At 40.6% G+C, this 24,636-nt stretch overlaps 1 protein-coding gene across 10 annotated transcripts in view; it reads left to right on the plus strand.

Moving 5' to 3' along the window:
* Positions 1–722: 722 nt before the first annotated feature.
* Positions 723–24,636, plus strand: part of ANKS1A (ankyrin repeat and sterile alpha motif domain containing 1A) — a 188,341-nt gene continuing 164,427 nt past the window's right edge. For 9 of the 10 annotated variants that reach the window (XM_063097298.1, XM_063097296.1, XM_063097291.1 and 6 more), the window contains exon 1: positions 723–904. In XM_063097298.1, coding sequence (XP_062953368.1) covers positions 723–904 — 182 coding nt within the window. The remainder of the gene's footprint in view (positions 905–24,636) is intronic. The other variant, XM_063097299.1, reaches the window with a different exon arrangement.

The following is a 24,636-nucleotide window of genomic DNA, read 5'->3' on the forward strand; positions in this document are numbered from 1 at the left end:
TAAAAGTAAGAAGAAATCCTACAGAGAGGGAAGTCTCTCCTTTGAACGTTTCACTATTTAACGTTTTAACGTTTAATGAGCTATTTCATGGAAGGATGAAGTGACGAGGATATTTCTATTTTAAAAATGTCTTCTCTTCCCTCTTTGAGGTTCGGGAGTGGATGGGGAGAGGGTTTTATCTACCTCTATGTCCCTAGGTCCCCGCGCCTATTACATATTTAATTTATGCGTGCTGAAAGAATGGACTTGGAAATGTAGGTGCTCTTTACCATATTTCTTTGTTGCTACTCTGCCTTGACGAATTACCGTATTTTCTATCCCGTGAGCTTCCAAAACCTTTGGGGAAAGAGTTCACTTTCGGAGGCGCGTACAGGTGGGCCTTGTTTGTCCCCTTTCCACTCGTACAATGGATGCCCACATAGTGCTACCCCCTTAGACCCCGCCCCCCCGCTACCCCGGCCTGTCTCGGCACAGCGAGACCCACCTGCGCAGGTCTGCAGAGCCCCGCCCAGCTAGGTGGGCAAGGGGCGGGGGCGCGGTGACGCGTGACGCCAGATCCCGGAAGTGACGCGCTCGTGGGGAAAAGGCAGTGGGGAGGGGGGAGGGGGTTGGTGGCCCCGGCCGGTTTGGGGGGAGCGTTGCCCGGATACGGAAAGTTTGGGAGCCCGGGCAGGCTCGGCTGCGGCCCCGGGGAGGGGTCCAGGGGGGTGGCGGCCCTGGGGATGGGGAAGGAGCAGGAGCTGCTGGAGGCGGCCCGCACCGGGCACCTCCCGGCCGTGGAGAAGCTGCTGTCCGGGAAGCGGCTCTCCTCAGGCTTCGGGGGTGGAGGCGGCGGAGGCTCCGGGGGAGGCGGCGGTGGCGGCGGCCTCGGCTCTTCCAGCCATCCCCTCTCCAGTCTGCTCAGGTGGGTACGCGTCGGGACCGGGCCAACGCCTGGAGACCCCTCTCTCCCCACCCTTCTCTTGGGTCCCCAGAGAGGACGGGCCGGACTTGAGGCGTGCCCCGGGGCGCTGGCAGGCGGCCCGCAGGACAGGGAGCCGGAGGGGACACGGGTCCTAGTCCGCGCGGCGCGGGGCTCTCATCTCCCATCCTGACCCGGCTGCGAAGAATGGTGGGAATGGTGGGAGTGCCCAGGTGGCAGCCTCCGCCGCATGGCACAGCCCGGCTTCACCCTCTCCCGCTATAAAGTGCCAGCTGTCGTATCTCACAAAGGCACGTTAGAGCAAATCTATCTATCTATCTATCTGTCTGTCTATCTATCTATCTATCTCTCTATCATCATCTATCTATCTATTACATCTCCCTCACCTCCTGCTGAAACTCCCACGCTTGCAGAATCTCGCGGCTCCCCTGGAGGAAATTCTGTTGATTTCCTTCTCCTAGGAACTTGGAACCTTCCACCAGGCTCTGTAGGCTTTTGTTTATGTTAAAATTGTCTCTAGATTTTTCAAGTTCAAGATCTTTGAACCCCTTTTATGCCTGCAGCTCAAATTGTAGTTCTTGAAGTGAAATGAACCTCTTTGGATTAGTCTAAATGGCATATGCAGGATTCATCAGGAGGCTTATTCATCAAGAAATAAAGGTTTAGAAGGACTTGTTTAGGAAACCGAGGGATTCTTCAAACTTTTCCAAGGTCTGCTGTTAAACACTTGAATCTGGGGCTATAAGGATTGAGGGGAAAAGATCACTTTTGTGTGGCTTGGAAGGGGGATTGGAGGTGCTTTGTCAGTGTGAGTAAAATGTGTTGGTTCAGCAACGCTTTCATAGCCTGTTTTCTTTTCCTTCCTTGTTCTTTTGAGGTTTTTAAGAAGTGGAAGTTCATTTAGAAATGGCTTGGTTAGTTGTTGTTCCCCATTAGTTTATGGAACTTGAATTTGAGTGAGCTTGGACCAAAGAAGCCCAAGAGTGTAATAAATCATTAGGTATTAAACGCTGAGTACCAACCCATGTCTTCACAGGAAGATTTTTAAAAAGCAGTATATGAGAAGAATCCTCCCCAGGTGTTCTCTTTGGGAAGGCAAAAACCAGTACTGTTTGCTACTATTTCTCCAGCCCCTAGAACAATACTGGCTCATGGTAGGTACTCAAGATTTGTTGAATAAATAAAAGTATCAATTGGAGGACAGTACATTTATAAATAAACTGATGGTGGTACTCTCTGTGATTCTCCTCCCCCTCCCCACCCAACCCTTATTGTAATTGTTAGTGTTTCCAAGAACAGAGTGGTTCAGAGGATCGCTTTGGGATGGGGTGGAGGTCAGGGTTTCCAGGAGGAGAAGGACTTAAGCTGGCCTTGAAGGATGTGAGGATTTGGGTAGATGAAGCATAGTGGGAGTGTTCCATGATCAGAGGCAGAGAAGTGAGAAAGGACTTATATGGGGCTTGCAGGGCACTGGGAGAAGAACTTCCTGCCTGGACCCTTGAGTAGTTGGGCACGATAAAGATAAATAATAATGGATGAGTACACATCCATCTATGAGTGCCATTCCTTCTCATGTTTATGTTCCCAGACCCTAGATCAGTGCCTGAAGACTCACAGGTGATCACTAAATGTACACTGAATGCATGAAATGGGTTCTGAATCTCACCTGGATTACTGTGACACTCTGCAGTTCTGATGTCTGAGAGGTGAGGGAAAGACTTTAAGTTTGGAGGGGCCTCTGTCTCTAAGGAGTTGATGATGTAGCATTTGAAGGTTTGCCATAGATACCTTAACCCCCAGCATATCCTGCTGAAGTGAGAAACTTTGACATATTTTCTGCCCTCAGATACAGGTCAAGTTATTCTTAGTGCTCTCACTCAGAGACTGTTGAAATTTTGCTGAGGATTTAGCTGCCATATAGTAAAGCAAGACTAGGAAGTCTGTTGAGCACAGTGTTTTTACTTTGGGCCTCCTGCTGATGTGTCCAGTCTCTGCCATAACGTGTGGGTGGTATCTCCATTCCCTTGAGTTAAGACAGCTGACTCCTGACTTGCTTCTGTGTCTGTTGGAGAGATGGTAGATGCCCAAGAGCTTACCCAGCCTCTCATTCCTGTGACTCCTAGGGGCAGGGAGGATCTGCAGGCACTAGTTACACTAGGTGTGTTATTAATTAGAGGTGACTCTGGTTAAACCTAGTAAAAGATTTCTGAGCAAATGAGACTGTGCATTTGAATAATCCCTAGGTTAGCATGTCCTCTCTTTTTAAGTTTAGAAATAGTAGAGGGTGGGTCTCCTATATTCCCAACCCCTTTCTCCCCCAAGGACCCTGGGTTATTTAATGAGAGCTGTGGAATGATAGCTTCAGATTTGACCTTTGTATTAGGTGATATATCCTACCCCCACTAGTACTGCCATCTTCAGCCTACCTTTATCCAGCTGTTTGAGTGACGAAGTAAAGCTGGCAGGAATAGGAACTTACAGCTGCAGTGGTTAGAAATGTTCCAAACCACATGTGTGTTTGTTCATCTCTTTATGATCCCCCATTAAACACACACCCCTTATTCAACAAAGGCTTTGTTCTTATTCTTCAGCTACAACATATCCCCTTTTCTCACTGCACCCCTTTTCTCTTATACTGCTTGGGCTTAGGTCTTAACTTCTTACAGCCCTCACTGATGACCCTAATACACACAGATCTCTCAAGGTTTCTACTTCTTTGGAGCACATCATCTGTAGGGTACAGTAGTTCATTGACTCATACTTTGCTTACCTAGCTTTCTCAGTTTATCAGTCTGGCCTGCCAGTAAAATGTTTACATGTAGTAACCCTCACCTATTGAGAATATGCCCGAGAATCAGAAAGTCAGCAAAGAAGACTTCTAGGAAAAAAAGTTGTTATAAACTTCATTTCTTCTGGCACTCACCTACTTACTTTACATTTATTCAGAGGCAGTATAGGATTATACTTAAGATGACTCAATCTGGAGTCAGGTTGCCTGGATTCACAACCCAGTGCCGCCACTGATTAGCTGCTTTTTTGGTTGACAAAAAAAGAGACAGAAAACAATACAAATCTAGCATAATTTACCCACCCCTCAGTCGTTTGAGGCTGTGTAGCCCTAAATACCTGGGTAGGCCCTAAGCAGTATTGTACTATATGTTAGTGCTATAATTTATGTTTATTATGACTTTTAGCTATCAAATTATGTTCAATATAGCTTGTTAATGAAAGCTGTTAAAAACTATAGTTTTCTATCCAAAATGATTCAAATATAAGTTTTGTTACTTAAAAGGATAAGCAATAGATTATTTAGAAAGCGTGGTCATCCAAAATGTCTAGTCCTACAGAGGTTCTTGATTGCATGGGTTACACTTTATATAACACTGTCTCATTTTCTAATTGTTTAATGGATGCATGCCTCCAGTCTATAGCTTGGGAGCTTGAGACAGACAGTATTAAACTTGTTAACTTATGATATATTTTAGGGACAAATGATATAATTTATGGTATATTTTAAATAGACAGTGGAGAGCATATAGCCCTGGGCACATAGCAGGCACTCAAATTCTCATGTAATGGAGAGTTTGCTATGTCTAGGGTTATAATGAAACTGCTGATTTCTAGGAAAGCAATTTCTGTATGAGAATACAGTAAGATTTGGGTTAAAAGTAAATTCCGTCAACTAAAAGGCCAAAAGACCTGAGAAAAGGAAATGTTAAAAGAAAACCAATCATAATAGCTTAAAATTATAAATTGAATTATGAGCTAAATACTCATGTATGTGAATGGAAAGGTAAAGTAAAATGCACTCCACAAGGTTCAGAAGCACAGAGAAACTAAACTAAAGGTCATAGTTGTAGAGGAGATTGTGTTATGGTTTAGGAAAATTCTGTGCAGTTATCCCTTGGTATCCATGGGGTTTGGTTCCAGGACCGCCCTGCCCTGCCCCCCCTTCACAGATACCAAAATCTTCAGATGCTCAAGTCCCTTATGTAAAATGGCATAGTATTTGCATATAACCTTTGCACATCCTCCCCTTATATTTTAAATCATCTCTAGACTACTTATAATACCTAATGCAATGTAAATGCTATGTAAATAGTTGTTATACTGTATCTTTAATTAGTATTATTTTTATTGTTGTGTTCTTATTATTTACTGTTCGTTTTTTTTCCTGAATATTTTCAGTCCATGGATGTGGAACACAGGGATACAGAGAGAATAAGAAAAGAGGAAGCCAAAGAGGCTTGCTGGAGAAATCTGAAAATTTATAGACAATAGCAATAAATGTGACTATAAGCTAGTTTTTACTCTGTTATTTTTTTGGGGGGGGAAGACTATCCCAAAACAGGCATGAATTTCTTAAGATATGAAAAGGTTCTGAAATAAGGAATGGAGAATGAAAATATTTTTAAATGGATCCCATTTGAGGACAATAACAGGTTCTCCTAAATGTCAAAAGATATGACAAGTACTTTATTGTTTTTGAGAAAGGTTCCTAATGTTTCTTTAAGGAATTCAGACTTTTTGGTTTAAAAGAGTGGTTAGCATAATCATTCTATTGAAACTGTCCTTTATTCACCCTCAGAATGGATATATAGCTTGGAGATTATAGTGGCATGACAGCTTTTTCTCATGCTGACTCTTTTTCTTTTGCCCTCCTAATGTGCCAGATTTCTTTTGAATGTGCCTATTTTGAGCAAAATTATTTTAATATCCTAAGGAAGAGAGATAACACTAATATGTAAGGATTGTAGAATGGTAGCACCTGGACACAGGATCTCCTGGACTTGTCTGATCTAAGTTCCTGCTTTTCTAAGAGAATACAAAACCAGAACACAACTATCCACTAGGATAGCAGTTTTCTGGATCTTCCACTAAACTACCTTAATTAATTAAAAATAGTTTTTTAAGAACTTCTTAAAACTTTTAGGTGTGATTTTGTTGGAATGGCAGGCCTGTTCCTTCATTTTGGAATTGCTGTATATATTTGCTTTCTCTAAAGCACAATGTGGTTCCCCAGTTAAAAAATAAAACAAACCAGTAAAAGGTAGCATGCCTGGAAATGACTTCTGTGGTGGTTACTTTATATCTAAAAATCGAGAAAGTGCCTAATCTTTTATTTATTTATTTAGGCAGCTGGCTGGTGCAGGGATTGGAACCCGTGACCTTGGTGTTAAAAGGCTGCACTCTAACCAGCTGAGCTAACCGTCCAGTCCTTAGAGTGCTTAATCTTAAATTGAGGCATCTACTTGTAGTAAAAGATAATTTACATAAGTTTAATTAGCTGTCTCCCTTTTTCTTTACCAATTGAAGTTCGGTTTTTACTGTCTTAGTTACAAAAATAAGAGACAGGAAACAGTGAAACAATCTTGTGGTCCAGAGAATTTGATTTGTATCCAGTCAACTTCAGCATGTTCACTTGTCACTGGAGGTTGTGGTCCCAGTGAAATTTGCATCATTGGCCAGAAAAATCCCTTCACAAGGTTCTTTTTCCCCCTAGATTTGTTCACCTCAAACAGCTGTGAATTTTGGTTTGCAAAAAAGGAAGTCCAGGCTATTCCTGCCCTAGTCTTCAGTAGGGAAAGTAAATTACTGGGTTTTGTAGCTGAGAGACACCAAGGAAACCCCAAAAGTAGACAGTGGAGAGTTTGTTCTGGGAAAAGCAGGCTCTCCTGTGGGTAGGAACTTGGTCGGGTTTTGGAGAGCCCTCAGAAAATGTTTCCCACACAGATTTACAAAAGATTGCTGGGAGATTTTCTGTGGTATAAAACATTATATTGTATAATATGTTACATTCATAGAACATCTTCAAATAACTTTGGTGTGGTTAGAGTTAGTGGTAGTAATACTAGAAATTATATGGTATGGCTTCATATTTATCCTTTCTCAGTAATTTGTAGATCAAATTTGTTTAGTTTACAAATCAAAAAAGAGTTTTTAATACAAGTTGGTTGTTTCTGCTTTAAATCAAGTCAGTTGTATTTGCTTGTAATGTTATTACCACTATTTAAACTGGTGGAGGTGATCAGGAAGCAGACCTGCCTTCCTGGCTTACTTAACTTGTGAGGGCAGAGCCTGGAGGCTACGGGTCAGGCTCTGACTCACCTCTGCCTTGTGACTTAGGCAAGTTATGTAATGTCTCTCAGCCTCTGTGTCTTCATATGTACAATGGGCTTGGAATGGTACCTACCTTCTAAAGCAGCATCAGTTGAACAAAAATATGTAAGACACATAATGATTGGCATATTCCAGGGGCTTGTAAAGCTTGGCTGCTACAATCGTGATGGGAGCCGGATGCTTGCCAACTTTGATGAATTGGAATGATGATCCTATTTAAAGATGTATATTCTGTTGATATTGCCATTTAAAAAATTATAACAATTGGTAGCAGAGGCTCCCAACTTTTTCAAGGAGTCCCATTTTTAAAAGCCTAAAAATGGTAGTGGTGGCAAAGTTACAAACTAATCCAAGTCCACAATTCCTTGTTTGGAACCTTGGGGCCAGATATGTTTTGGAATCTAGGATTTTTGGGTTGTTGGAGAGTGATACTGAGCCCCTACTGAGATTGTGGCAATACCCTGAAGCGTTATATTCATTATATTTCTGTGGTAAAACCTGTAAATATTCATACTACATGGGATAAATATAAAGCAGCTTCATATCAATTTAGGTCAGATTTTTCAGCTAAACCAGTTTGCTTCTAGCTTATGAAAATATATTGTCAGAGCTTTTTGGATTTCTGAATTGTAGATAAGGGATTATAGACCTTTTCCTTTATCATAGAAAAATTGCAAGACACATAAAAGCACAAAGAAGAAAATAAAATCATTTATAATTCCACCACCTAAAGAAATTAACTTGTTGTGATTTTGTTGTACATACCTGTTTTTTCTGTGCAAACTTTTTTTTTTAACAGAAATGACACTGTTCTATGCATACATTGTCTCAAATTTTTGCTTAATATATTGTGAACATTTTATTTTCTATCCTCTTCAACCTTATTTATAATGGATAAGTGGTATCCATGAATGAACTGTAATTTATTCAACCCCATCCCTGCTGTGGGTCATGAGTTTTTAGTTTTCTGCTCAAAAAAAAGGCTCTGTGATGTACATCCTTATAGACAAGTTTTTGTTTACACTCATGCTTATAACATTTTATATATTCATTAGGATGGTAGATATAATTTGAGTATTCAACTATTGCAAAAATCACATATGTGAGCAAAAAAGAAAAAGGAAAAAATAAAATAAAATAAAAAATCACATATGTGCAGCTGAATTTGAGGACCCATAATAGTTCTGAGGCCCACTTACATCTCCTGGGTCCTTCTGATTGGGAAGTAATGTACTGATCTGTGGCTGCTAAATGCTGCTTATATTCAGGAAGTTGCCTTTGTGCAAGTGCTGAATTATTAGGGCCTCATGGGTTCTTCTTCAGAGGCAAAGTGTTTACAAGAGAGCCATTAATAATACAAATGCATGGAGCAATATGCCCCAAGCAGAATGAAATGAAAACAGCTTTCTGTGGGAAATTTCAAACATACAATTCTTTTTTGTTTGTTTGTTTTTTCCTCACTATTATGAGTTCCATTTATTGTAGCATGTACAAACTACCCATGGCCAGTGCTTGTCAGGGACCCAGGACACTGTCCAGCCTGTGCCAGGGAGCCATGATGTTAGGTGCATACCCCCTACCCTGCCCACCTGGCTGCAGCTCCCAGCACCCCTGATGGCAGAGTAGCCAGAGTCCCAGTGGGCGACTGTCCCAGAGGGATCTACAATGGCACAAGGACCAAAGCTGGGCCCTGTGCCTTTTCAAACATAAAGTTCTTGCAAGACTGAGGCTGTGGCTTTGCCTGCATGTGATGGGATTCATCCTTTGTCATGGCTACACACTGCACTTATCCCTCCCAGTGGTGACTAGAAACAACATGGTGTGTGACGCTCAATCAGGCCCTTACTGTGGAGGTGGTACTTTAACCTTAGAAAGATTGTTCTGAAGGGGATGTCTGCCTACACCACAGCCCTCTTTGTCCACATGAACCAACTCTTGACTTTATATTCCTTTTTCCTGACTAAGCATTCATTGTGATTTTCTTTTCAATTTAAACACAATCCATTTCTCAAGTTATTTTTCCTTTTAAATTACAGTTGAGACCTATGTATAAAATGTCTGATGGCCAGAAAAGATTACGAAACAGATCAGTTCAGGGCTGTTTACTTGAGTCTGAAAGACTTAGACTTTATGGTCTTTAACTCTTTGCTGGGCCTGTGGAGGAGCCCCAGCCCTGGCTTTGTTCATAACTCTCCATATCATGTTCACCATTCTTCCCCTGAGTCTGAGGACTCTTGTCCTCATTGGGTCCCGCCACCTGATTCTTACTTCTTCAGGTTGTCCTGAAGCTGTGATAAAACTTCAGTGCAAAGCCCAGCCCATATTGTAGTATTTGAGATATTAATTTACAAGTTGACTTACAACAGTCAGAGCTATTGCTACTGACTGTATTGTAGGTGTGTGTGTACATGTGTATTTGGGACAGGTTTAGATAGTTTTCACTTCTTGAATGCTTAATACTTTGCTGTCTCTCTTTTTTTTTTTTTTAAAGATGACTGGTAAGGGGATCTTAACCCTTGACTTGGTGGTGTCAGCACCACGCTCTCCCAAGTGAGCCAACCGGCCATCCCTATATAGGGATCCGAACGTGTGGCCTTGGTGTTATCAGCACCACACTCTCCCAAGTGAGCCACAGGCTGGCCCTTACTTTGCTCTCTTTGTCCAAGAACTTTACATCCCTGTTTTCTCAGTTTACATTCACAGCATGCCTGCTAGATAATTTTTATTATTCCCATTTTACAGATGAAGCAGCAAAGGTTTATAGAGAGATTAAAGTGAACCACCCAGGACCACACAGAGGAGTGCAGAGCCAGGAGCCTTTGTGTCTCCGAAACTGTTGCTTGTCAAAGCACTGTGTTGACCACTTGGAGAAGTTGGTCTCCTTGGATGAGATCCAAGCCATCATTTACTATATGCTTAGGTAAAATTTTACCGAAAAGATTACTTAGGGATTTATTTATTTTTAACAGTTGCTTTTATAGCACTTACTTTGTGCCATACAGTGTTCTAAGCACTTTACGAATATTAGCTCATTTTGTCCTCATAACAACTCTTTGGGGAAGGCACTAGTACTGTTGCCATTTTACTGAAGAGGAAACTGAAGTACAGAGAGATCAAGTAACTTGCCCAAGGTAGTGAGCTAGTAAGTGGTAGAGGATGGTTTTTCTTTTTTTTTCCTTTTCGTTTATTTTTTTATTTATTATTATTTTTATTTATTTACTTATATTTAAAATTTTTTATTAGAGCATGGTTTTGAACCCAGGCAAACTGGCTCCGGAGTTGTCTTTCTCAGTTATTACACAACTGGGAATCATTTCTTTTGTCCAAGAATGTAACGCAAAATCCCTTTTGAACACTTTGGCTACAAAAAGTGAGGTAGGCTTTATTTACTTTTTAGTCATTGGCAATTTCCCTGGTATATAGGAAAATTAGATGAGGGGAATGTCTTTAAACTTACACCACGTAATATATTAGTTTAGAGACTATAGGGGAATGGCCTGCAGCTCATGAAGAGGAAAAAGCCTTCCACTTTCCTTTTTTCAGACTTTTCTTCTAGAAAATGCTTATCTTCCTCTGAAGCAGATTCAGGCATTCATGAATTTTACCTGTGAGAAAATTCAGACCGCCCCTGCAGGTCAAAATGATGAAGATTTGTTTGGAACAAATGAACTGCCAGATTCACTACCAGGGCCAAAGTGTGTGCAAGTGAATGTAAACAATTGGCAAGAAACCAGAGGCCTGCGTATTTGAAGTTATTTTCAACTATTGCTACCAACTCTGCTTTTTTACAGTTCTCTCGCCTCCCTTATGTTAGTGGTTTACAACCAAATTTTGCATTCCCAGATAATAATTAGTTTGTTCATAAAATGAGTTTTAGAGAGTATTACCTGGCTTGTTCAAATGATTGTTGATGATAGTTTGAAGCCTGGACTATGGGATGGGAAATGTTGCTTTTCATAATCCCAGGTCCTTTAATCTTCACAGTCCTTCACTATGGGTATTAGTGCCTGTTTTACTGATGAGATTCAAGCAGGTTAAGTGACTTGTCCAGGACTGAGTTTTTTTCAGGTACAAGGCCTTTAGGGTCTATTTCATGTGGAGATCATGGCTACCAGAAAGATGTCTGAGACCCAGGCGGTAGAAGTAGAAGGAAAAGATAGTATTCCAGTTAAGTCGCTCTGAAAATACCTATGGGTCCTGTATACTTAGCAGTGATAGAATAGCTCTATTACTTTTTACCTACAAATGAAAATGCCTCAGATGTTGAAATTGGCAGAGATTCCAGATTTGTTACTCTTTAATCTATTGCTATCTCCGTAATTGTATGTTTAAGACTCAGCTGGAGAATAACTTTCTTGCTAGTCACTCATAAGCAATCCCTTTCGCCATCTTTAGCAGACCCAGAGCAGACTTTCAAAAAGGTTTTTTAAGTAAATGATCCAGGACTTAGTGCTGTACTTTAAAATTGAAGTTTTTCTTTTTTTAAAAAAGAGAGTGCATAAGAAGTCAGGATCCATCCAGTACTTTTACTAATTATATTTTGTCAACCAAATTGACGTAGCTGTCTTTTTAAAATATGTCTTTTCCTTACCCATTGTGTTCTGCTAGACTCATTGTTGTCTTTAATTACCATTGTTTCTGGTTACCTCTCTCTTTAATACTTGCTCTTTTGTCAGCTTTATAGTTCATTTACAGAGGGAACTGATGAAAATGGTAGTCCCAGTGTCCTAGCTTCTCATTCACCTAGCTTCTTCTCATTCAATTGGCAGATATTTATGAATACCTAATTCTTTTGGTTGTGAAATTTCACAATCATTTAAAAATATCTGTGTTTGCTGAGAGGAATGCATATATAATTGTAAGCTTGGTATAATGGTGCTAGTACTAATGAAATGATATAGTAGAAGCTACACCCAAGGTTATTTTGGGTGGGGATTCCCATTGTAATCTGTGAAACTGGTTTCTTATAACTTCTGTGTTTCATATCTTAATATTGGTGCTTTCAAATTGGCATGTTGTGGGTTTTGATTGTCATTGTAATAAACCAATTTGTCCTTAAGCCTCTGCACTTCTTTAACAGTCAAATCACCATGTAGAAAAATATTTTTTGGTTGAATCAATTGTGAGTCTGGGCCACAAATCTGAGTCTTTGAGGAAAAAAAAAGAGTATTGTATAATAACCTAATAACTACCAGTATTGTCTCTCCTATAATTTTTAAAGTTTTATTATTTTCTATGCTTCCTTTTGCTGAAGGTAATATCTGATTTTCTTTTGGTGATGAAATAAAGAGGTCATTGGAATCATCAGTGATGAGTCCGGCTGGCATCAGATTTCCTTATTACCAGGTACTGGGCCTTGTGAGATTTTGACACCTATAGGCTTAACTGAATGTTTTCTGTTATTGTTTTGATTGTGACTCACATTGTTTTTAACTTCTTTGTTTCTCACTGCCCACTTCCATTTATACTAAGAAGTTAGGATTGGTCTTTGGGTTCGTGTGGCCATCTGGGTTTGAGTGGAACAAAATCTTGTCTCTCCCTTCTTCATTGATTTTGATTTTAGCCTTTTATTTGATGTGTAGGTGCCTGAACAAAATCCTTAAGTTTAAGTTAAGCCTTAAATTTGTTCTTGTCATAGGATTTTAGCTTGGCCTGGGTCTGTCTAGATCCCTGGGATCTGGAAAGTATACATGCCTCTTAGTTTTATCCTTTAGTCTCTCCAAGGCTTCAACTCTGAAGGGAAGAGGACATGAGTTAGACAGAAAAAACAGTCTGTAGGAAACATTGTCTCCAGGAACCTTCCTCTCAGAATGCAAGATGCCTCTGGGGAAGTGTATGGAAGAGCAGCACCCCTCAGGGGCCTTGTACATAGTCCCACCTCAGCCACTCTCTAGGTGTATGATCTTAGGTATATTTTTCACTTTTCCTACACCTCAGTTTTCCCATCTATTTAAAAAGAGAGAGAGAGAAGGCAGTGTTTGTAGCGTTTTCTGGCAGGGGTCTGAGGTTTGAAAGTGCATGAGCACCTCTTAAAGCTGCTGCAGAGTCAGACTGGGGAAAGGAACTGCTGATTACTGTCCTCTTACTATGGTCAGGAATGGTGTGAGGCCTTTGGTATGCCTTGTCCAGAAGGGTAGGTCAGGAGAGGAGAAGGTCTGTCTCCTCCTCTCATCTACATGAGTGTGGAGTGAGTGGCAAGTTGTTCTCTTTACCCCTGGAGCTTTCATTAACAAATACTGATTAGTAACTAATTACTAAATGTTATGTATACCACTGTCAGAGATATTCAGGAATACAAAACTTGACAACTCCCCTAAGAAATTGGCTTGACTGGAGCAAAAATGGCCCTGTTAATTCTTTGGAGAATTGATGGATTCCAGGACTGGGGCAGGGAAAATAAAAAAGGGGCATGTCAAAAAAACATAGAGGCCAACCTGAAAGAGCTCTCAGTAGCCAAAGCTGGAACAATTTGAACAACAAAATTAAATAGCAGCAGTATTGGATTATAAACCAAAGAATAAATATCTGTGAGTTTACAGTATGAATGAATCACTAAGTAAATGGGGGAGAAGAGATAGCTCTTCCTTACAGAAGAATTCCACTTAAGAAATGTAGAAAGAATGAGGGTATACAAAATCACCATCAGCACACCAAAGTAATAATTGCTGCAGACAGGATCTACCAGTGCAAAATAAAATTAGTGGGTGAAAGTTTAAGGAGAAACAGAATATTTGCATGGCCTCAAATGATCTCCCTAAAATATTTTTTAATTACTGTGGTGTTTTCAATACATGTCTACATATTTTTTTGGTAGTCCTTTCTCCAGGAGATGGATTTTAATGCCCCTCCTCCTGAGTGTGAGCTGGACTTAGAGACTGGCTTCCAAATAACAGAGAATGGAGAGGGAAAAATAGTAACTTTATAGTGGAAAAACCTGACAGACACTACCTTCACCAAGTGATCAAGGTTAATGTCACCAGTGATATCATGTACCTCCTCATATAATGGGATGAGAAGGTCACTTCACCTCTGTGTTCTTCCCCCAAATCCATAACCTCAGTCTAATGAGAAAACAGACAACCTCAAATTGAAGGACATCTACAAAATATCTGAGCAGTACTCTTTAAAAAGTGTCAAGGCTGCAAAAGAAAAAAAAAAAGAAAAAGAAAAAGGAAATACTGAGGAATTGTCACAGACTGAAGACTAAAGAGACATGACAACTAAATGCAGTGTAGGATCCTGGAACAGAAAAAGGGCATGAATATAAAAACTGGGGAGATCCCAACAAAGTCTGTAATTTAGTTAATAGTATTGTACCAGCGTTAATTTTCTAAGTTTTGATTGATGTACCATGGTTTTGAAAGGTGTTAACATAAGGGGAAGCTGGGTGAAGGGGATACAGAAACTCTTTGTGCTATCTTTGCAACTCTTCTGTAAGCCTAAAATTATTTCAAAATAAAAAGTAAATAAGCAAAGGCCCTAGTGAATAGTGTCTCTAGAGTCAAGCTGCCTGGGTTCAAATCTTGCCTTTGCTATCTGCCAGTTGGGAGATACAGATGACTTTCCTAATTTCTTTGCCTTAGTTCTGTAATAATAGAACTTCTTGTATAATGTTGTGTGAAGATTAAATGAGGTAATGTATGTAAAGTACTTAGAACAGTGGTTGGAAATAGTAGTATCAGCTGCTAATATTATTAATATTTATATAAAGGATGTCCAGCCTTCCTTGGGTACTCAGCCATTTAGCTGTGGATGTTATATAGTGCTGAAAGAATTTGGAGGAGGAGGAGATGGTAATGGGCTAGGGTGGTCTGGAGACCGCCTCTCTCCCCTTTATAACCCTTAGGAAGTAGGACTGTACCTTTAAAAAAAGCCAGAGATTCAGATAGCTGATAGGAGATTGTCGTGGAGGAGGGAGGGGAACAGCTAGGGATGATGATGGAGAAGCTAAAATGGGAAAGACCTGTTTGCCAACATTGGGTAAAGCTGCTCTGTAGCAGCAGTGAATGGAGGTTTCCTGCTGAGTCAGTGGAGGTGAGGTTGGTAAGGCTGGCTGGTACCAGATTGTCATAAAATTGGATGCTGGCTTGATCCAGTTTAGACTTTATCTCTGGGTCAGTATCTCTAGGCCCTTTATCTCTAGGCCTGTAGAGAAAGAGAGAGAAAATTCAAACAATTCAAAAAATTGTTCCAGTCCCAACAGGATTGCAATTGTACTTTTAGTATTTGTTCATTGAGAAAATATATTATGACAGAGCGATTATGAGCTCAGTAACTCTTTGAAATAAATTTGTGTTTTATTAAGTATGGCAGCTCTCTGTACCTTTGGGACATTGTGATACATTTATGCAATGAGACATTTATTCTGCCTATTGTCATTACTTGTGTACAAATGCATTTGCTGACCCTTTACAATAACACTGTGGCCCCAGAGCTGAGTTACTGCTTTCAGTGTGCAAACATGCTTTGACTTCAGAGCCTGGTCTTTTGGGCTGTCTTCTGTCACAGGGTATGTGTGTATCTTTTCTTAGTAAAAAAATAAAATAATAATTAGAGTATAATTTACATACAGTTGAGTACATGGATATTAAGTGTACAGATTAATGTTTTTTTTACCTACATAGGCATCTTTGTAATCATCACCAAGATAACATTTTCAATGTCCCAAATGGCTCTTTTGTGTTACCTCCCAGCCAGAAATGCCGGTCCTTGAGATAACCACTATTCTGACCTCTGTCACCATAGATTTTTGCCTGGGACATGTTTCTTTTTCTCCACCATACAGCCAGGTCCATGCAGTAGGGTAGCAACAGGGAGTGGTCTGTATGTGCCAAATACTACACTAGACCCATTCCTAGACTTAAATAAATTCTCTCATAAAACCACAGACCTAGGTTTATGTAACTTGTCTAAACTCAATTCAATCTCACTGACTCCAGAGTCATGTTTTTTCTGTTGCACCGTGCTCCATCTCTTCAACTGACATTTGCCATCATAATTATCACTAAGAAAAGTTATCTTAGACTCTCCAGTAGTTTACATAGTCAAAGAGCAGCATTTAACACCCAATCATCATTTCTAAATGGATTTAAATGGTCAAAAGCTTTTTGCTTAACTCTCTTGGGAAGTAGAGGGACTTGTACTGATTTGGAAACAAAGGTTAATGGAAGTTTCTTCATTTAAGGAGTGCCTTGTTTGTGCCAGATCTTGTGCTGGCCAGCGGAGTCATAGAGAGAAATGAAGTCTCAATCCCAGCCTTCAGATCTGCTGGGGGAGATAAATAATAGTGTGATGAGCACTATGAGACAGAGGGATGCTGGAGGAGCATAGAGGAAACAAGGGACAGTGTTAGGGAAATGTTCCTGCTAGAAGGGGTGAAGTCTGAGTGGAGTATTAGAGCTAATAGGAGTTGTACAGGCAAAGAAGGGGGAAAGTGAGAGTTGTTCTAAGCTGGAGAGAGAGTGTAGAGTGTGTGCGAAGAATGGATGTCTGGAAAGCATGGCACATTTAGGAAACTGCGGGTAACTGCCTGGTGTGTAGTAGGGAGGCAGGTGCTGTGGAGTAGGGAGAGATTAGCTGGGGGTAGTAGGCAGAGGTGAGACCATCATGCCCATGTTAAGGAGCTGGATTTTACACTGAAGGTAATGATTCATTCGCAATTTAGGAAGATGACTTCAGACGTTTGGGGAATGGATCAGAAGGGTCATGATTGACTAGGAGTACAAAATGGCTAGGGCCTGGTAGAAGGCCATAACGGTGGGTATGAAGAAGAAACAAAATTTGAAAGATATTCAGGAGGTAGAATGAACAGGACTTTGTGGATGTTGATATGCAATTGAGAGGTTGACTTTTCCTATGACTTTATGTGTAAATAGGATATTATAGTGTAAAATGGGAGCGTAGGGTTTTGTGTAAGGACTGGATTTCTGTTAGTTTTTTTTTTTTTTTTTGTCTTTTTTGTGACCGGCCGCACCTCGCCGGCCATCCCTATGTAGGATCCGAACCCGCGGCGGGAGCGCTGCTGCGCTCCCAGGGCCGCACCCTCCCAAGTGCGCCACGGGGTCAGCCCGTGTTAGTTGTAACAGAAATGAAATGTCTTTTCCTTCATTAGTGGAAGGATAGTGTTTGCTTTAGAACAACCCCATTACTTATTCTGGTGTGCATAGGAATTTGTAGATGAAAGCCTAGAGTTGTGTAACTTTTTTTTTATTTTAAGCAGGCAGCTAAATCAATCTTTTGGTTTGTTTTAATCTTCCTTTGTTTATTGTGGTGCAAGTTAAATCTCAAAATGGGTGTTTCCACGGAGAAGACCTGTGAACCCTTGACTTGAGTGGGAACTAGTGACATGGAAAGAGAAAAAGGTAGACCTTCTTACTCCTCTCAGGATTTTTGAAGTACTCAGAAAGCCAAATCAGCACTTTTGTGAAAATGCGTATAGCTTGGGTACTAAGGGTTTTATAAAGTTTAAAACTAAGCCTGTCCGTGCTTTCGCCTGTGCTCTGCTGAAAAAGTTCCTTCTGTGTGTACAGGATAACAGTAGAAGGGGACGGGAGGATCCTTAAGCCATTAGGTCTACTATCTAGATGTCCAGGCCATCCCTCTCATGCTTAGAGTCCTGGTCCTTGGCTATGAGGAGGTCTTCTCATGAAGTTCGAGGATTGTGTGCATAGGACTGAAAATTTCTAGAAAAGACAAAACAAGCTCCCTGGGCTTTTTGATTGGTAATGTCTGGTGTCCTAACTCTGAATCATTAAGAAATCCAAACCATACCTTTATGCTGAGAGGAAGCTTTTCTCTCCAGACAGCCAAGGTTCAGTTCTCTGCCTATGCTAAGTCCGGATTTCCTGTTACTATAAATTCTTGACAGTTTAGAATGAAGGATGGTGGTAAGTGGGGTGAAGAATCCTTATTCACATGAATAAAAGAGCAATGGCAGTGTAGCTACGAAGTCATATATAATAAAATTGCAAGATACATTTTTTGTTCCTGGAATCTCTGTATAGTGCTCTGAGCCACCACGAGTCCCTGCTATTCCGGTTTTCAGGTTGTGCCCAGGGACTGTTTGTTAATGCTTTTGCAATAGCACAAATTCTTGTTCACTCAGAGATGTTCATTTCAGCTTTAAGTTGTAAGTAAAGAAGCATGCTACGTGAGCAACAATTTATGAAAGTCAAGCATGTGTGACCTCAGTTCAGTGTCGTGATGAAATCAAACACTCGTAATCTGACACTGTTAATGATATGCATGATCATCATTTTGCTGTGTGGTAATTAGGTAAGCAGTTCACATAAGTGACTACAATTAGTATTAATATATACATGGCTGGGCCGGCCCGTGGCTCACTTGGGAGAGTGCAGTGCTGACAACACCAAGCCAAGGGTTAAGATTCCGTTACCGGTCATCTTTTAAAGGGGGGAAAGAAAGAAACACACACACACACACACACACACACACACACACACACACACACACACACACACACGGCGAACTCAAATTTTCACAGTTTCTTGTTTATTCATTTGTTGATTCTCCAGCATCTCTAATTAGCATCACTTCAGCGTTTTTCATTGATACCTCTGTAACTGATCTTCATCTCATTGATACCTCTGTAACTGATCTTCATCACTTGCATGCTCTGGTTTCTCTATGTTAAAGTACCAAGTCTAGGTTCTCTTCCCTTGCAGCCCCTGAGAGGGGGTGTGTGTCCTCAGCCCCATTCTCTCTCACCACCCAACCTCAATCTCAGAGATGCTCCTGTGGCTTCTCCCTGACCCCAGGTGTTCTGGGAGTTTGGGGTCTCCAGGGAGTAGGAGCTCCAGATCCTGAGAACAAGTGGCCAGCCCAGGGATAGCACACTATTGGGGTAAGAGAGAGGCCCCTTCACCTCTGAGAAGGAGTTGGCAGTACATTTTATTAAAGAGTATAAACTGATAAAACTGAAAATTTCTCACCTAACAGAGAGTAAGAATTTAATGGACATTTATTTATTTTTTTATTCTACCACAAAGTTGATTTTTGTTAGAAAAAGGGGTGCACTAGCAGGAATACTTTTATATCTTGGTTAGAGGATCACTGAAAACAAAATGATACATTTAGGGTTATTGAGAAACAAAATTGATTTTGAGTGGCATTTTTGACCTGCCTTTGTGTATCTGTGTGGCATGCCGTGAAGGGTGGTTCAGTGTTTGGTGGTTAGATGCAGAACCTTTTATTGTGGTCCTGTTGGCTGTGTGTGTATTGCCTATTTTTATTTTAGTTAACCTGACCCACCATTTGGTTCCTTAAGGTTTGGTTTCCTTTCCCGTACTTCACGAAAGCTTTCAGCTTCTGCAGGGGGAACTTATGCTTTCTTCAAATGTTTACTGACTTTCTGCTCTGTTAGGCCCTGTGCTAGGAGAAAGGTACAGAAAGATGATCAGATATCTTGACTATATAGTACCTTTCACATTTACCTCTTTAATCTCATTTGGCCTCACCACCCCTGTAAAATGGAGAGAGGCTGTTGATGTGCTCACAATACAAATAAGTACTCAGAGAGATGAATGGACTTGTTTAAGGTTACACATCACAATAGGGATGGAGCTGAAGCCTCAGTTTTTTGACCCCTGGCTATTCACTAGTTAGGAAAGTCTAACTGAAATAGTTTTTGAATCTGAAACTAATCAATCAGGAAGGATGGCATCTACCCAAAGAAATTTGTACAGACACTTAAAAAATTTATAAGAATGATTCTTAGACTGGGCTACTTTATGAAAAATTGGTGATTAAAAACATCAGAATTTAAACAGTTTTTTTTTTTTTTTTTTTTTTGGCAGCTGGCCAATACTAAACTATTAATTAATGACTCAGTTTGCCCAACCAAAATATTCATCACTTAGTAAATCACCATAATGAGCCTTCAATGATTTAATCATCACCATTTGATTATTTATACAGTTTTTTATGAACAGTCTGTTCAATGTATTTTTTTTTTATTGACTCAGCTTCCTTATTAAAATTTGATGACTCAGCTTCCTTATTATTATAATTTGATGACTCAGCCTCTTCAATGTATTTTTAATTGGTTTGGGAGGTAGTAAGATTTTTCTCAGAGTGAGAAGGAGACAGTTTTGAAAATTGTGTTAACCAATATTGAGTTGGTTAGGATGGGAGAAACAGAGTTAAGGCAATGCGTTAGCCCATTTTCTTGTACACCTAGAAATCCTCTAGGGCCCAGTAACCATTTAGGTTTGTTCTGTGAAAAAGGCTTCCTGTGTTACTGACTTGAGTTTCTGAAGAACTTTAGAAGAAAACTTCCCCGGGAGTGGAGTGAGAAGAGCATTAGCACTGTACCATAGATGCTTCAAACAGTATTTATCAGACCTAGACGAGTCCAAAGGCTGTGAGTCTGGGAGTGGGGTCAGTTGTAGAGTTGTTTTTCCTGGTGGTCTTACTGAGGGCTTCTGGTAGCAGCAGTGAGAGGGCAAAGCTGACCTGGAATGGTTAGAGAATGTGGGCTTTGAGGCTTTGCTGAACTGAGGGATTCTGTATGACCTTGCACAAACTGTTTAATGTACTTGATTTTTTTCGGCTATAAAATAGGGTTATATTTTATTCTAAAATGAAATTTTGGGGTATCACACATGTGCAAGATCCATCTGTTTGTAGTGGAAGTATTAGCTAGCTCTTCACATTTCTGGGATCGCTTGAAGTCTGTCTCCCTCATGAGAAAATAAAATCCATCAGGGCTAGGGCCATGTCCGTCTGTTTTGCTTACAGTATATCCCTGCACCCATGACAGTGCCTTGAGCTTAATAGGTATTCAGATCTTTGGTGAGTGAAGAAGTCCCAATAATTAGTATTGCAGCTAGCAGGAAAAAATGTAGACACACTACCTAAAAGCAGCGATCTGTATTTGTTAACATCTTGGAGCTTCAGCCCTATGCAGTCTTTTTTCATTAATGAGGTGCAGTTTGGGTTTTTATATTCTCAAGATTTCTAGAGGGTTTTCTCCTTCTACTTGTGCTTGATTGATGAAAATGTAATAATGAAGTGTGGGAAAAAAGGCTCACTGTATTTTTGACTTGAGGTGGGACAGCAGGTTCTTGAAGCCCTGATCTCTGAGCCACTCTGTTTTGTTTGGGGTCCACTCCTAGTTTAAGGCAGAGCTGGTTCTCTCTGTTCCCATCTTCTCAGAGAAAGCATTTGGTTCCAGATGGGAACTGTTTTCCTTGTAGCCAGTTAAAAGTCTCAGAAGTATTTGGGAGTAAAGAGGCATCTTACTTTTTAACACAGGAAAATTGGGACATGGAGATTTGTGAAAGAATGAGACCAAAGTCTCAACCACAGCAAACTTTTCAACAAATATTGCTGAAGTGGAATTAAAATGTTGATTAATATGAAAATGAAATTACTTTGGATTGAGACTGCTGCTTCCTCTATGTTCTCAATAGAGCCTGCTATAGAAGAAAAGTTAGACAAAATTCTCTCTATAAAGCATCTATTTTAAGAAGAATGATTCAGAGAGGAACCTAGGTCTGAGAAATTTTCATTAACAAATGAAAACTGAATTGCCAGGTTTGCCAGATGTCTCATTTTAAACAAAAGTTCTCTCATTTGGTCTCTTGTAAAAGTCTTCCTTTTGCCTCTGAAATATGCTCTGCCCGCATGTAACTTTAAAAAGTTTCAGGATGTTCAGGGTCGCATCTGTGTAGGGTTTAAAATTCTGTGTAGTTCAGATGGGAATTGTATGTGTAAAAATAAAGGCAAAAATACCACATTATTTGGACTACAGAGTTTTGGGAAATTTCCTTATTTAGTATACTCCATCTTGGTCTTTCATTTAACATTTATTGAGCACCTGCTGTGAACAGACATTGCTCCTTGTTCTTTAAGGCAGCAGCAACTTCTCTGCTGCCTGTAATGTGGTTGTCCCTCATTAATGATCTGTCCTATAGCCATCCTACCTCACGTGGTGTAACAGGGTAGAATGGCTAATATTTAAGGGATGGGAGATCCTCTCCCTTTTACAGTTAATGACACAGGTCTTTCTATTGGGCATCTCTCTTTTGAGGGCAAGGTAAAATACCCTACCTATTCCTTTATTTGTTCTATCACTTACTCTCTCCTAGTGTTTTGCGTAGGCCTCTAAGGGGCTTGGTACTCAGGCAAAAAAGAGCCAGGGGGAGAGAAAGAAGAGGGCTTTGAGGAGCTAACTCCAATAACCTGCTGTCAGCTTTCCCTTTCCCTCAGGCATGGAAGGACAGAGCTACTGGTGCAGAAAAAGAAGCAGGCCCTTGGCTGGATGGAGAGACTCTTTCTGTGTGGTTTGTGGAGAGGCAGACTTGACTCAAGGTGCAGTTAGATGTCAGTGATGTTTACTTTTGGCACTTTTCATTTTGGTGACCTCTTCTCTTCAAATCCAACTGAGCTCCACTACCCTCCTGTGCCCCCACAAAGTATTCCAAATTACCTATCAAAATTCCTTAAGCACTGTGTAGCTACATTCAACTTGATGTTAGAAAATCAGTTTTTGTAAGAGAATTCACATTGACATGCAAATGAAGTGGCTTTTTGTCTGCTAAACTAACCACAAAATCTGATGGTATGTTATAGGAAAAGATCTTTTTGAGTAGAGGTTCTTTGCTTTCTTTCATCTGGGGAAGGGACATTCTCTCCTGACAGAATCAACTGCTGGTTGTTCTAAACTTCCTCCATATTCACTGGTCTCTGCACCTAAGGCCAAGAGGCCCCTGGCTCAACTGGGCCCCCCCCCCCACCTCTGTGGCTGGCCTGTTTAGGGAGTTCTACGTGTTCTGGCAAGGGTCACAACAGCTTTTGAGGGTGGAGCCATGGGCAGGGACTGATAAGCAACTTCCAGAACTCCCAGATTGTACAGTCCCTGGAGAGAGGAAGAGGCTGACTCTTGTTACCAACTGCCCTCTGCCCACCAGGTAGCACGTTCATAGCTTCTTGCTAGAGTGCCTTGCTTTTCCCCCTCAGTTTTTCTGCCTCAGGCTCACTCCAGAAATGTTTTTCCTATTCCTCTTCCTTCCCTCTCTGCCGTATCCCTAGGACCAGCCCCCACCTGTTCCTTTTAGAGACTGAGTTTAGCCATCCTTGAAATGAAAGCCTTGAAACTTTGTAGGTGTGGAACCACCTTCTGGTTGAAAATCAAAGGGTGTAGAATTCCATGCAGATGTGGATTGGTGATTCCATTTTGAAGGCAGATATGTCTTGGTAGAGGCAGCATGTGTGGTTAGGAGTACAGGTTCTGGAGCTTGTTGGCCTGAGTTCAAATGCCAGCTCTCCACTTAGCAGGAAGTTATTTCAACTCTCTGTAACTCACTTCTGTCACTTCCAAAATGGGGGTAATAATAGCATTTACCTCATACAGTCATTGTGAGGATCAATGGTGATAAGACTCATGAAGATGTTTTGAACAGTGCCTGGCACATGGCATGTGCTATTAAATGTTAGCTTTATAACTATTGTACAAGGTGAAGCTACTGGGCTTCAACAAGTTCATCCTAACACCTCTGTGCGTTCTGTGTAGAAATTTATGATGAAGAAAAGAAGGTGGCAAAAGATATCTCTGGATTAGTTGACAAAAAGACATCCCATAAATGTCTCAAGGTCTCCTTAAAGATGACTACTAAATCTGTTTCCTGAATTTTATAGTCTCGTTAAAAACATTCTGTTGCCTTCTGATTTGTTGAAGTAAAAAGTTGACTGCAAGCATAAAAAAATTTTTTTCTCCAGAACACCATGCAACTGTAGCATATTAAATGTGAATTGGACTGGCTACTGTTATGTTTTGAACATTAGATACACTTTAAAAAATTGATCCTATTCTGAACTACCAGTTATGGTTGATAAACTATAATATTTCTAGTTCTTTATGCAAAAAGTTGAAAATTAGTCCCTTGTGAAGTTTTCCTAGGAGACTGTTGTTTCTAAAAGAAAATTAATTATTGATTTGGAGCACCTCCTCAGGATCTTGGCTTGCCTGAGTCCAAACTCTTTACTGTGTCTTCGAGGCTTTTGCAGTCTGGCTCACTTCTTTTTCCTCATTGCTCACCACTGTCAGATTTGCACAGGATGCTTCAGCATTACTTAATTCAACACATGTTAAATGCCTTCTTGGTACCTGCAGCATGCTGCTAGCAATTCCCCTGAACCTGGGCTCTTCACTGACTTGCATCTAGACCTATATACATGCCTCTTTTCCTATAAAACTTCCCATGCTCCAGTGTTTGACAGCTTCTGGCTTCATCCTAGAAAAGGCAGTAGGTAGAGGTTAAGCACCTAGACTTGAGTCAGGCTGTGTGGGTTCATATCCCAGCTCTGCTACTTGCTAGTAGTATGACCTTGAGGAAATTTCATAACCACTTTGTTTCATCTTTAAAATGAAGTAATAATAGTAGCTGTCTTACAGTGCTATTCTGAGATTTAAATGAGATAATTCACAAGCACACTTAGTATATTCTTAGTATATAGTAGATTCTCAGCAACTGTTAGCTAGCTGTTATTATCATTTTTATATGTCACTTCCTAATTTTGCTTGTGAAGGCCCTTCTATGTGCTCCCAGAGACTGTTCTATAATTCCTGTCAT

Source organism: Cynocephalus volans, chromosome 5 (genome assembly GCF_027409185.1).
Source record: "Cynocephalus volans isolate mCynVol1 chromosome 5, mCynVol1.pri, whole genome shotgun sequence".
Classification (NCBI taxonomy): Eukaryota; Metazoa; Chordata; class Mammalia; order Dermoptera; family Cynocephalidae; genus Cynocephalus; species Cynocephalus volans.